Here is a 14308-nt window from a genome sequence, read left to right as displayed (position 1 = left end):
TAGGAGATTGGGTTTTAAGCGGGACCGTTGTGACCCCTCCAATCTTTCCTGGGAACTTGTTTAGTGGAAGGATTATCCATACGGTACTATTTTCGTATATGTGACAGTTTGTTATAAAACTGTTGAAGACTAGCAGGATGATGGCACAAAAGAACAGTTGGGTTCCGTGTGATCAAGGATCTGATGGAGTGGTGATTTCTCCAAGGAAGTTAGATTCGGTGACTGTAACTTCTCGAGGGGAGAATTGATAATGGAAGAGAAATACAACAAAGGGATAAAGGATAGATGTTGTGACAGGATGAGCTGCTGTTAAACATAAGCAAGGAATAAGAAGAAATCTGGAGAACTGAAATTGCACAAGAACACATGGAGATTGTGCAGGAGTACCTAGAGGATCCAACGAGGTACTGTAATGAGACAACAGGTGCAAGAATAATAAGTGTTCCTAGATGAAGCTCAGAGCAAAGACTGTGTGAAAAAGTTATACAACAGGAAGTCTCTTATGCTCTTGATAAAGGCAGCAAGCAAGGACCTTTCTAATGCATGCAAGGATAGAAAAATAAGTTGTTGTAGATGCATCTAATGGAGAGGGTGTAAACGTTTGTGATAAAAGGCAATCACCTATGATGAAAGGTGAAGACACCAAAGAGAGTTGATATAGGTGGAGCTATCAAGCAGAAAGGCATAGGAGCTTCAAACATAGAATATGAGATGGAAGATTATGAAGAGTGCACTGCAACTTTCTCTATGTGATAAGTGGCAATGATTTAATATTAAAAAAAAACAGAAGCTTGGTAATGCTGCTGGCACAAGCTCCACGTTAAAATAAGGAGTTAGCTGTTTTTGCTTTTATCCTTTTATACCAAAGTGAAAAGGAAAGAGAAAAGATCTAATTAATAAATGATTAAATAAATGAATCAGCCGGGGATTTGCTAAGCAACCACTTGCCATATGTTAAAAGAGAAGGGAAGTTAGTCAACTTTGAGGCTAGCTATATAATTAGTAACATTTTTTTTTTAATAGTAATAGAGTAGAATTAATATTTAAAAAGGTGATGACAGAATAAAAAAGAGTTTGCAGAAGAGCATTTAAAAGGAGCAAACAAACAATATATCAAATTAATTAGTCTAATTCACGATACATTCATGATTTCTAATCAAATTAGATCCTGTATAACAAAAAGATTTTAATTAAAAAATAAACATTAAAATAAAAAATCTTATCTTAAATAAGAATCTTAGACTAAAAAATGAGCTGCAAACTAATCAAATAGATTAATAAAAACTTTGCAAAGAAAAGCAATATTCCAACATTAAAAGTTGCATTTAACCTACCTTAAGCCATTCCTAAAGATTTTAATTATGATCCCTAGTTAGATAAATTAAATACTCGAATCAGAATCTACATTAAAAATCCCACATAATAGTACAGTAATAAAATAAATGATGAATAGTCCCAATCACCTTAAAAAAAAAAAACAAATAGCATTATAATTTATAATCTTCCTCTCTGTTAAAAAACTCTTAATGAGACTATCTAAAAATTTATAACCTGAACTGAATAGGTGCTGGAAGTATCAAATTCCCATATTTTTCTATCTTCACTTTCAGAAAAAACAATGCAGCGCTTCATCTCTCCAATTAAGCTTTCCCGCTTGAGAGAGAGAAGTGAAGGAATTACAAGTAGCAGTGTGAGCTGCTACCACACCATGTAAGTACTTCGTTGGATCTTATTGCTGCTCTTTTCTTACTTTCCTCCAATGATTTATTGGTTCTTGGCTTTCCATTTTTTTTCTCCACTCTTTAATAATGCAGTGAGTTGCATGAAGCAAATTCATTGTCCTAAAGGAAATTTGCGTAACATGAAGATCTTACCACTTAAATATAATGGAAATATTCTTGCGTCAATTATTTACTTATTTATTGAAAATGATGGAATAGTTGCTTCATCCGTCGAAAAACACATCCAAAACGACATTATCAAACACGTTGTAACGTGATCCAGTTATGTATCATGCCATCAATTTTGATTTAAAACCAGTGGTTCAAATGTAAAGAGGGCAGTGCAGGACACAGTTACCTTTACTCTTTATTTGTCCTTTTGAGTGTTTCCTGTATCTTTCTTTTTTCTTCTATGCAACAAGATGATCTAAAGTAGGACCTTAAGACAGCACGCAAGGAATTTCTGTTCTCGTTCCCAGAAATATTTCGTATTTATTTAGAACACAGAAAGTATGGAATGTGTCATCTCCCTTATCCCTTTCTTCTTTGGTGGAACAACTTGTGGACCCTACTGTTATGTGTGGGTCATGCAGGGATGGATCCAGACTTAGCAAAGTGGGAGGCAAAATCGTAGGCATAACCTGCTTTTTTGAAGCATGGGGGATTCTGTAAAAATAAGTAGAAGTTTTTACAAGTCTACGAGTCATTTTGGAAACTTCTCAATTTTTGGTGGGTGAGGCCACCTCTTGCCACAGTTGTTAAACCTGGTTTAACAGGGTGAACTAAAAAATCTAGATTCAAAACTTTACCCGATTGAATTTTTAATTAAATCATGCTATATTTATGTCCTAATTGGCTTAAATGGGTTTTTAATTATTTGATCGATCTAGTCTAAATCTATCAAATTAACAATAAAGAATTCTTTAAAAAAATATTATTTTAATTAAAAAAATTGACTGGGAGTCTGTAGATTTACCAATTGACTCATGTGACTGTGACCCTGGCCGCTCACTAAATTCAACCCTAGGTTGGGGTCATGTGCGGTTTAAAAGGGTGGTGATAGACACAGCTACCCCAAACATGCAAGTCAACTCTTCATGCAAAATAACTGGGTCTATATTAAAGAAAAGCCACTTGCATATATTAAAAGAGAAGGATGCTGATAGTCAACTTTGACTTAGGACTGGCGTTTTGCTTGGTCTAGGACACATGCATGATGATGTCTTGGCTTTTTACAATTTTCTTAATAAAAACTGCTCTCTTGTTTTATAAAAGAAATTTAGTTTTCTATCAGAAAGAGGTACAGAGTGCACCTCGTCTAATAATAAAAAAAGACCTCCTTGCATGAAGGGCGACTAAGGCATTCTATACATTAACCCAGCCATTGTTAATTTTGCTGGCACATCGACCAGCATGGGCATTGTCAAGCCTATTCTAGATGATTCTTGGAAAATTCCCTACAGAAGGGAAAGGACGAAGCAGCTTGACCTAGATTGTTGCTCTTTACATGAACTGCCACCACAACATGTAAGTATTTCATGGGGTCTTCTTGTTGCTCTATTTTCTAGCTTTCATTCAATGATATCTTGGTTCTAGGCTTTCCATTTTTTTCCCCACTCTTTAATAATGCAATGAGTTGCGTGAAGTAAGTTCAACGTCCTGAAAAGAATTTACAGAGCATAAAGATGGTAGCACTAAAAGAAAATAATGGAAATATTAGTGCATCGATTATTTACTTATTTATTGAAAATGATGGAATAAAACGCAAAAAACACCAATTTCATACGGTATCGGTGGAAAAATACCTCCAAAACCACATTATGGAATACACTCTAACGTGATCCAATTAAGTAGCCCATCAATCTTGTATTGCAAAAGGTTAGATCGAGTATTACTTCATTTTTAAGGCCACTTAGCCGGCAGCTGCTTTTATGTCCGCACACTTTATCCGAGACAATCTTCAAGGAAAAGAAAGGAAAAAAAGAAAGGAAAATCTAGTTGACAGCGCTACAAACCCTCCTTATCTGCCCGGCAGATCCAGCGAGAAGTCCTATATCTCCCATTTTGATCATGGCAGATCCAAAATCAGTTCTAAATCTTGCAGGATTCCTGCTGTTTTTGGTGATGCTGCTGGCACAAGCTCCAAATTAAAATAAGGTGTTAGCTGTTTTTGCTTTTATCCTTTTGTACCAAAAAGAAAAGGAAAAGGAAGGGAAAAGCGAAAGTGTCGAGTTCTAATTAATAATTGATTAAATAAATGAAGCTGATCAATTGGGGATTTACTAGCTGGTAAGGGAATAAACAAAGACCCGACGATAATAATAAAAGAAGACCCTTCTATATCGAAGGGAAAGGAAGAAGCAACCACTTGCCATATGCTAAAAGAGAAGGGAAGTTAGTCAGCTCTGAGGCTAACTATATAATTAGCACCAAGCAACATACCAAGAACAACAACATACCTTTACTCAAGTTTTTTGCCATCGCTCAGACATTTTCAGCAGTCTTATCAAGCTTGAGAGAGAGAAGTGAGGGAATTATAAGTAGCACTGTGAGCTGCTACCACACCATGTAAGTACTTCGGTAGATCTTATTGTTGCTCTCTTTTCTTGCTGTCATCCAATGATATCTTGGTTACTGGCTTTCCATTTTTTTCCCCACTCTTTAATAATGCAGTGAGTTGCTTGAAGCAAATTCATTGTCCTAAAGAAAACATGCGTAACATGAAGATCTTACCGCTTAAAAATAGTGGAAATATTCTTGCATCAATTATTTACTTATTTATTGAAAATGATGGAATAGATGCTTAATCCGTCAAAAAACACATCCAAAACAAAATTATCAAACACGCTCAAGCGTGATACAGTTATGTAAGCCATCAATTTTGATTTAAAACTAGTAGTTCAAATGTAAAGAGGGCAGTGCGGGACACAGTTACCTTCGCTCTTTATTTGTCCTTTTGTCTGTTTCCTGTATCTTTCCTTTTTCTTCTATGCAACAAGATGGTCTAAGGTAGGACCTTAGGACAGGAAGCAAGGACTTTCTCTTCTCTTTTCCAGCAATATTTTGTATTTATTTAGAACACAGAATGTATGGAATGTGTCATCTCCCTTACTCCTTTCTTCTGTGGTGGAACAACTTGTGGACTCTACTGTTATGTGCGCGGGTCATGCAGGGATGGATCCAGACTTGGCAAAGTGGGAGATCCAGAACTCAATTTTTGGTGGGTCAGGGTGGTTGCTAAACCTGGTCAAGTGGGGTGAACCGGGAAATCCAGAACTCAAAACCTTATCCCGACTGAATTTCTAGTTGAACGATGCTAGACACGTCCCGGTTTACTCAAACAGGTTTTTAGTTATCTGGTTGATCTAGTTTAAACCTGATCGGATCAACAATAAGGAAATTTTTCTTAAACTTATAGTGATCTAATAACTCATTCGTGACTCTTTTGATGTCAGTTATCGGGTTGAGTCTCACAACTGTGACCCTGGCCACCCACTAAATTCAATCCTAGGTTAGGGTCATGTACGGTTTAAAAGGGTGGTGATAGAAACAACTACCCCAAATATGCAAGTCAACTCTTCTTGCGTCTTGACGTGGGTTCTTCTTTAAAGACAGTTTTTTTTTTTTTTAATCTTACGAATCAAGAAAATTTCCCTCGTAAATAAAATCCTGACACTCTAACAAAAGAATAAAACAAATGACCCCAAAAAAAAATGAACAAACCAGACCTGAGGCTAACCTGATGATACTCATATAGATTAGTCGATGAACATATAACTTCATTTCTTTACTCACCAATGTCGAAGCCCTTCCCACAAACTTTGGCTCGATAGATCTTGGCATCACTAGTACTTTCTCTGATTCTTACCCCACATTGTACACACAGATTTTAACATGACAACAAACATTTCCCCAACTTCAATTGTTGTTGAAGTCCTAAGAGGGGATAACTACGATGATTGGAGTGCCTGCATGAAAAGCTATATGTTAGCTCAAGACCTCTGGGATTTTATTGAGCATACTGATCATCATGAAGGTGACCAAGAAGTTGACTCTAAGCCTATTGATCATCAAGAAGTTGACTCTAAGGCATTGAGAAAAAAGAACGCTGCAGCTTTACATGCAATTCAAATTTCTTGTGCACCACACATACTTTCCAAGATTAGGAGCATCACTTCAGCCAAAGTTGCCTGGGATACTCTAGCCAATTTGCAACGACAACATTCACCAAGCCACAGATCTGTTGAATTAGAGCCAGCAGAAGATGATAAGTCACAAGGTTCAGAGCAATCTGTTGAAGCAGAGCCAACAGAAGATGATGAGTCACAGGGTTCAGAGCAATCTGTCGAAGCAGAGCCAGCAGAAGATGATAAGTCACAAGGTTCAGGTATACCATGATCTCATCCTCTCCCTTTGTTAGATCTCCAATCACTTCAACTCCTTGATGTTAACACAGGAGAGAACAAAAACTTTGGCAGGATCCGTGAGCTATGGAATCAATGGTCCCTTGCTAGCCCTGTACAAGTACGCTCATAAAGGAGATTGGGATGCCACAAAAAACTATCTTAGCCAATACCCAAATGCGAAAAAGGCAAAGATTAAACCTTATGGTGGAACTGCCCTTCATGTAGCAGCTTGTGCTGGAAATCTGACAATTGTGGAGGAGTTGGTGAAGATGATGTCAGGAGAAGAATTGGAAATACAAGATGATGAAGGCAGCACAGCTCTTTTTGGTGCTGCTACTGTTGGAATCACAAAGATGGCAGAATGTTTGGTGAGCAAGAACAAAAACTTGGTTACCTTCGTAAATGAAGATGCAAAGATCCCACTTGTTGAGGCATGTATAAGAAATCACAAGGATATGGCTCTTTATCTGTACTCTGTTACTCCATTTGAATTTCTTTGTCAAGGCAATGGCAACCATGGATCTTACTTCCTTCAATGTGCTATTGGTGCTCAAATGCTTGGTAAGAGACTTTACCCATTAATTACTTATTTTCCCTTTTTTTTGTCTATTTTTTTCATGCTTTTTTCAGAAATTTTCCCTTTCGAGTAATTTATTATTTATTTCCTGCAATTTAATAAAAAAATTAATTAATAATTATGGTTTTTAAGAAATATATGAATAATCCTCTTTTTTTAACTTAAAATCATTTTTTCAATATCATGTGATTTTTTAATTAATTATTTTTTCTTCTTTTAAATAATAGAAAAGGAAAGGGAAGGAAAATCAGGTAAGATGGGAAAAGAAGGCAATAATAAATTGATACGAAACAAAATGACTTGTAATTAATTAACATTTCAAAACACTAAAACCTCATCTTTCTTGTTGCTTCTTATGCTGTTTCTTTTCGCTATTGCAATACCAGATATTGCTTTTGATTTTCTGCATCGCTTCCCATATCTGGCTACTACAACGGATGAAGTTCTGAAGACGAACGGTTTGATGTATTTGTCTAAGATGCCTGAAACATTTCCAAGTGAAGATCGACTTGCATTTTGGCAGCGATGGATCTATTCATGTTAGTATCTCTTCCTTCGATTTCCCCCCTCACAGTTCTCTTCAGTTCCTCGGCCCATATTATTTACGTATACTGTTCTGTATGTTCTTGGAGATTACCACACCGTCACATAGAAAGAAAAGCGGAAGGTTCTATTTGATATGATTTTTGTAAATTGATATTGTAGTTGTTTTAGAATAAAGAAAGAGGAAAGAGTATTGCTGCAGCAAAGAAAAATGGAAAATGAAAGCAATATATTTTGAAACTGCAAACTGAATACAATATAAACGTCTAAAGCATTGCAATTTCAAGATCGATTAATAACAACCCACTAACATCATGGTCCTAAAATTACACCATAATCACAATCATTAATAACATAATAAATAATTGAAAACAAAGAAATAGAAACATATTTGAAATATTTTTCAAATCATTAAACAATATTTATGACTTCTATAATAACAATTCTAAGCACGTTTTCTAGCACTCCTCCTTGTTTTAGTAACTGCAAACTCCAAGTTTTGTCCTCAAAAATTCAAAATTGCTAACTAGCAGGCTTGGTGAAAATATCTACAACCTGATCTTCTCTTTTGTATTTCCTTTAAAAAGAACAACTTAATGTTAAAATGCTTAATTTTGCTATGAAATTCAGGAATATGAAAGATAGCAATAGCAGTTTAGTTGTCAATAAAAATCTCTGTGCTTTACTTCTGCTCCAAATTAAAATCAATTAAAATTTTCCTCAACCATAAAGCTTGATTAATAGCAGCTATTGCAGTAATAAACTCTACTTCAATAGTGAGTTAAACCATTTTTTATTTTTTCGAGCACCATGAAAAAACATCAAAACCAAATGTGAAACAGTAGCCTAAAGTGCTCCTTAGACTTTTGAAATGTATCGGATCAATCTTATTTGTTCCATCTTTTTCATATAGCTTTTCTTTTTGGTTTAGAGGAGTGCTCATTTCCTTGTATTCTTCAAGTTTAAACTTCTTTAGAATCTCCTTAGCGTATTTATTCTAACACATAAAAACATCATGTTCATCCTGCACAATTTCCATTCCAAGAAAGAAAGTCATCAAACCGAGATCTGTCATCTCAAAAACCTCCATCATTTCTTATTTAAACTTCTCCACAAGACTTGTGTTATTTCCTTATCACAATTAGATCATCCACACACAGTGAGATGATAAGAATGTTAACGCCATTTTGCTTGACATATAGTGTTGATTCAGAGAAGCTTTTAGCAAATTCCAAGTTTTGCAGATGTTCATTAATTCTATTGTACTAAGCTCTTGGAGCTTGCTTCAATCCGTAAAGAGCCTTCTTAAGAAGACAAACTTTGTCTTATTCTCCTTTTACATAGCCTTCTGGTTGCTATATATAAATCTTCTCATGCTAAAAACCATTCAAGAACGCTGACTTGACATCTAATTAGTGCACCTTCCAATTCTCTGGAGCTGCAACGGCAAGTAAGAACCTGATAGTGTCGAGTTTAGCTATTGGTGCGAAGATATTTGAGTAATTCACACCTAATATTTGAGCATATCCTTTAACCATAAGTCTAGTCTTATGCTTATTGATTGAGCCATCAGCATTAAGCTTGGTTCTATACACCCACTTAACTTCTATTACCTTTCTGTTTTAGGGTTGATCAACTAACTCCTATGTTATGTTCCTTTCAATCATAAACAACTCCTTCTTCATTGCAACAATCTAATTTTGATTCATCTTGGATTCTTCAAAATCTACATATTCACACATAACAATGCTACATCTTTGATAAACATTAAAGAGTAGTCTTGTGCCTTTAATAGGAATGTCAACTCTCATAACATTCTGCTAGTCTTTTATGTTTTGAACCTCTGTGTCTAAACCAAAAAAATTAATCTTTGGCTCTTTTGAGGTTGAATTCATCTTATTTACACCATTCCAATTCCACTCTTCATCCTTTATAAAGTGCACATCCCTGCTTATAACATTTTTTCTAGTTTGTGGCTGGAAAACTTTATAAGCTTTTACAACTGAGTTGTAGCCAATGAAGATACCTGAAAGTTCTTTTTTATCTAGTTTATCTTTTTTTATCTGTGAAACAAGAGTGAAGCACAAACACCCAAAAATTTTAAGGAAGTTCAAAGATGGTTTATAATCATACCATGCCTCAAAGGGTATTTAATCTTTTACAACTCTTGTTAAAAGTTTTTTTTGCAGAAAAACAGAAATATTTGCTACTTCTACTCAAAACTTCTTTGGTAGATTGTTCGCATGTAGCATATTATCTTTAAAATGAATTTGTTTTGTCTTTTACAAATTCTATTTTGTTGTTGAGTGTATGGAGCGATTAATTGATGTTGAATGCTTGCCTCCTTACAAAAACTATTGAATGATTTAGAGGTGTACTCCTTGCCACTGTCTGATCTAAGAATTTGAATTTTACAGCCACTCTTGTTTTTATCTCTGGTTTTAAAGTTCTAGAAGACTTGAGCCACCTCTAACCTATGCTTCAAAAATAAAATCCAACATATAACATAGAAATCATCAATGAATATAGCATAATAGATACTGTCATTTAAAGAAGGTGTTCTTTATGGGCCTGCAATGCCCATATAAATAAATTGTAGCTTCTTTGTTACTCTTCATGTTACTTTGGGAAATGGTTTCCTACTTTGCTTTCTAGACTAACATGATTTGCAATTTGGAATGTGATCATCAAGTTCTAGAAGATCATTTGCCATCATCTTATATTTCAATTGCAATAACCCTATATGATGATAGTGCTCGGCCCCATTGCGAAAAACTTCTGTAATATTTTCTTTGATTATGAAGGCAATTTACTCCTCCTCTAATGGATTTAAAGTAAAGCTTTTTCCTTTCATTTTTACTTTGAAAATATCATGGTCATCTACATCTTTAATCAAGCAACTTTTATCCTCGAACACAACTTTTTCAATTAGTTGTCCAATGCTAAACAAGTTTTGATCAATTTCAGGAATATACAATATATCATAAATGAACTTTGTACCTGAATAAGTTGAAATTACAATTGTTCCCTCTCCTTCCACAGTTATGCACTTGTCATTTCCAATTCAAACTTTCAACATGTTTGTGCTCCTTAGTTCCATGAATAGATCCTTGTCATGTGTTATTTGGTTAGTACAACCACTATCAATAAGCCAACTCTCACTTGATTCAATGCTAAAGAAATATGTAGCTATGAACAATTGATCTTCCTCCTCTTGATCAGTAATTTGTGCCTCTTCACTATGTTGTTGATTTTTGCTCTTATAGATAACAATTTCACGCCCCATCTGGTTGTATTTGTTGCACTTGGCATTTGGTATTCTTCAACATTTAAAATGTGGATGAGATTTTCTATTACAATGCAAGCATAGAGGATAAGATCCCTTCTTATTTCCTTGTTGTTGGACTTGAAATCTCCATTTGAACCTTAATGGCTTTTACCCTTTTTTTGTAGTTTCTATTCTCTTTATGCTTGACAAATAAGGCTCCCTCAACATCATCTTCCTGCCTTATAGCCCTTCTTTACTCTTGTGCTTGTAATGCATTTAACATCTCTGACAAAGTGATTTTTGATATATTCTTAGTGTTTTCCAAGGATGTAATTATTCCCTTAAATTTTTTAGAAATTGTTACAAAAAAATTTTGGACAATCCTTGATTCTGCCAAAGACGAGCCAAGTAGTTTGACTTGGCTAGCAATGTTAAGCAACCTGTTAGAATACTTTTTGATGGGTTCAATCTTTTTCATCTTTTGCAACTCAAAATTACGTACTAAATTCAGCAATTGCATCCTTAAGATCCTTTCATCTCCTTCGTATTCAGTCTTGAGATAATCTCATATTTCCTTTGCTAACTTCAAAGACATGATACGAGTAAAAATGGTGGATGAGACTACAGTAAACAAACAAGCTTTTGCCTTTTATTTCTTCGTTTTGTTGTCCTTATGTGCTTTGAAATGTGCCATAGTGGGATTGTTAGGAAGTGCAGGGATTTCATAGTCTTCTTCCACTGCTTCACAAAGATCCAAAGCATCCAAGTATGTCTCCATACATACTATCCAAATCTAATAGTTATCTCCATCAAACACTGACGAAGCAATTGATGAAAAATTGGCTTTAGCTTTTATGACGTATCAAACTCACACACAGATCCCTTTAAGAAGAGAGCTTTGATACCAATTATACTTATTTTAGAATAAAAAAAGAAGAAACAGAGTATTGCTGCAGTAAAGAAAAATAGGAAAAGAGCAATATATTTTTGAAGTTAAAAACTAAATATAATATTAATGTATGAAGCATTGCAATTTAAAGCTTAATTAATAACAACCCACTAACATTATGGTCCTAAGATTACTCATTGATCACAATCATAGATAACATAAGAAGTAATTGAAAACAAAGAAATAGGAACATGTTTGAAATATTTTTCAAACCATTAAATAATGTTTATGACTCCAACAACAACAGTTCTAAACACGTTTTCTAAAATTGTAAATATATTTAGTTAGAAATTATTTTTGGTATAAATCAAAATTTATTATAAAACTGAGTCAAAATTTTAATGAATATCATCTAAAGTTTAGGAAAGAATTAAACTTTAATTTATGAATTTCAACTTATAATATATCTATTCTTTAAAAGAATTGCTTTAAATTATTTTTATCAAACATATTTCTAAAATAAAGTTATTTGAACCTTTTTTATATAAATGATCTATATAAAAAAACTACTTTTTAAATTATGATTCATGTTAAAAAATCAATTTTTTCATAAGTCATGTTAGGTAAACTTCAAGTTATATATATTCACTAAGATTGACTTGATTCTAAAATCATGGCAGGTATTCCCATGCAATCAATTGCTACAACTGATGACAATATTGTTCGTATTAATATGCCTCATCAAAGCCTAAGTGAGTCGAAGAACATTATCCTCCAAGGTATTTGCACAAATCTCTCTCTGTTTTTGTTCCCTCTCCTTTAAAGGGGTAGGGCTGCATGGCCCTTCCAGATTGGAAACAATTTGGCCCCCTGAAATTTTCGACAGTTTCTTGATACATTTATTACTATTTTCCAAAATAAAAACTTTTTTGAACTCTAATCCAAGTATCCGATCCTTTATTCAATCCCATATCCCATAAATCTCATAATTTTTTTATATAAATTTAGCAGGTCCACGCATCGTGTCGGCATAAAACATTTTATCATACTAAGTTAATGTTCAAAGCTTTCAGTTACTGGAGCAATTATCATTACATTGAAAACTTAATAGATGCAAGTTTGATTAGCATACATATACGCTGCTTGTGATAATTTCTCTAATTTGTTTTTGTCCAACTTTTCAGTGTCAAGCAAATTGCGTGGGTTTGCAATAAATCTCCTCACATTCTTAGGTAAGGAAAATATATCCGACATCTCTTGATTTCCATCATCATTATCATGGCTTTATCTGATCACTCTTTAATGGTTGATCCAGGAATCAAGAAAATATACGATTTGAAGAAGATCCACATTTATTCAGATAAAATTCTACGGTGTATGTGTGAGTATATATCAACTCTGGATTATGAGGAATACCTCAAGGCAGATGTACATGGAGCGTTCCACAATGCTGTAAGGAATGGCATGGTTGAGTTTATTACTGAGGTGATTAAAGCTTGTCCTCATGTAATGATTAGTGGAGATGGCAATTCAAGGAACGTATTTATGTCCTCGATTGCAAACCGGCAAGAAAAAGTGTTCAGCCTTTTCTATGGACTGGAAGCAGAAAGAGAAGGATTTGTTTCCCTCGTTGATAGCACTGGAAATACAATGTTACATTTGGCAGCAAAACTATCACCTCCTTCTCAACTAGCTCGGATCTCTGGTGCAGCTCTCCAGATGCAGAGAGAGCTACATTGGTACAAGGTGAGCTTTCTACACTCAACATCTGTAAAAAAAAATTGATTGAACCTGATTAAGACCTGATTGATTTGAATTTAGGGCACCCATTTACTCATTTTCATTGTTACCCAAAAAGGCTGCAATTTCCCCTGCTAGTGGAGATTGGTGTATCCACATATGGAAAAGGAATCTTCAACAGAAAAATGAAACGCTGGTCAAAATCTTCAACTGATGGACTGTTAGAGGTTAACAGTTTATTGTCCCAATCTGTTTAGCAATTCCTATTTCCCCGGGATGAGCTGCTTTCTGTTCTACCATTCTGTTAGCAAGTCCTATTCTTATGGGACTAGTTGTTTTCTGTTCCTCGTCTGTTAATAAGTCCTACTTATTGTGATAGACTGTTAGAGGTTAACAGTTTATTGTGCCAATCTGTTTAGCAATTCCTATTTCCCCGGGATGAGTTGTTATTTTGATTGCTGCATCTCTTTGTAAAAGGCTATATAAGCATGCTGTTTGTGATGAATAAACAAGAGACTCATCTCTTTGTAAAAAGACTTGTGTGTGATGTAGATTGTTGCATCTGTTTGTAAAAGGCTATATATGTTAGGTTTGTTACCATTTCATGTGCAGCAAATGGACGGCACCAACCATTGATTATTGACAGCCATCATTGTTGAATGAGCTGGAGTTAGTGGCCATCAATATTGACAATAAAGCAAAAAGAGCTGTCATGAATGCCTATAAATAGAGGTATATGTGAGAGAGTAAAATGAGAGAGGGAAAGTAGAGCAAAAAATATAAGAAATGTAGGAGAGAGTGGGCTGCCAAGACAGCAAGTAGTCGTTGTCATTGCAGCACTAAAAAGAGAGAAATAGAGTGAGGTTGATAGTTTCTAAAAAGAGGATGATTCCTCCTCCTCTATTGTTGTAAATCTTGTACTCTTTCTATATAATGCAATGGCTTTTCCCGTGGATGTAGGCGATTTGCCGAACCATATTAAATATTGTGTCAGTGTGCTTGGCCTCCTATGAGCAAATATCAAAACATCACCTGTCGGAATTCCCAACAATTGGTATCAAAGCACATGGTTCAAAGTGGTGTTTGATTTTGCTCAAAAATGAAAGTTGTTAAAATTGTGTTTTGACCATACCACTGTGTAGAGGAGGAAGAGACGAAGCCACT

The 14308-nt window shown here is 34.7% G+C and overlaps 2 protein-coding genes and 2 long non-coding RNA genes across 4 annotated transcripts in view; 3 read left to right on the top strand and 1 right to left on the bottom strand.

Annotated features, from left to right (window-relative positions):
• Positions 1 to 6415, bottom strand: part of LOC105131522 (uncharacterized) — a 10625-nt gene extending 4210 nt beyond the window's left edge. The window contains exons 1-2 of the long non-coding RNA XR_843453.1: positions 6363 to 6415; positions 3229 to 3233 (exon numbers count right to left, since the gene is read on the bottom strand). This is a non-coding gene — a long non-coding RNA (uncharacterized LOC105131522). The remainder of the gene's footprint in view (positions 1 to 3228; positions 3234 to 6362) is intronic.
• LOC105131524 (uncharacterized) overlaps positions 1 to 14308 on the top strand; it is a 23035-nt gene that overhangs the window by 5103 nt on the left and 3624 nt on the right. Inside the window, exons 2-5 of the mRNA XM_011034531.1 lie at positions 6001 to 6108; positions 6200 to 6688; positions 7091 to 7243; positions 12085 to 12183. Coding sequence (XP_011032833.1) covers positions 6001 to 6108; positions 6200 to 6688; positions 7091 to 7243; positions 12085 to 12183 — 849 coding nt within the window. The remainder of the gene's footprint in view (positions 1 to 6000; positions 6109 to 6199; positions 6689 to 7090; positions 7244 to 12084; positions 12184 to 14308) is intronic.
• The window catches only part of LOC105131525 (uncharacterized), a 26068-nt gene continuing 13514 nt past the window's right edge, over positions 1755 to 14308 (top strand). Inside the window, exons 1-4 of the mRNA XM_011034532.1 lie at positions 1755 to 1838; positions 2184 to 2352; positions 4446 to 4449; positions 5513 to 5594. Of these exons, the coding sequence (XP_011032834.1) occupies positions 2239 to 2352; positions 4446 to 4449; positions 5513 to 5594 (200 nt within the window). The 5' untranslated portion in view covers positions 1755 to 1838; positions 2184 to 2238. The remainder of the gene's footprint in view (positions 1839 to 2183; positions 2353 to 4445; positions 4450 to 5512; positions 5595 to 14308) is intronic.
• On the top strand, positions 13353 to 13668 carry LOC105131523 (uncharacterized). Its single transcript, XR_843454.1, has 2 exons — positions 13353 to 13496; positions 13588 to 13668. It is a non-coding gene; the product is annotated as an uncharacterized LOC105131523 (long non-coding RNA).

Source organism: Populus euphratica, unplaced genomic scaffold, assembly GCF_000495115.2.
Source record: "Populus euphratica unplaced genomic scaffold, PopEup_1.0 scaffold24.1, whole genome shotgun sequence".
Lineage (NCBI taxonomy): Eukaryota > Viridiplantae > Streptophyta > Magnoliopsida > Malpighiales > Salicaceae > Populus > Populus euphratica.
Note: the sequence above shows the minus strand (reverse complement) of the source record. Positions and strands in the feature narration are given on the sequence as shown.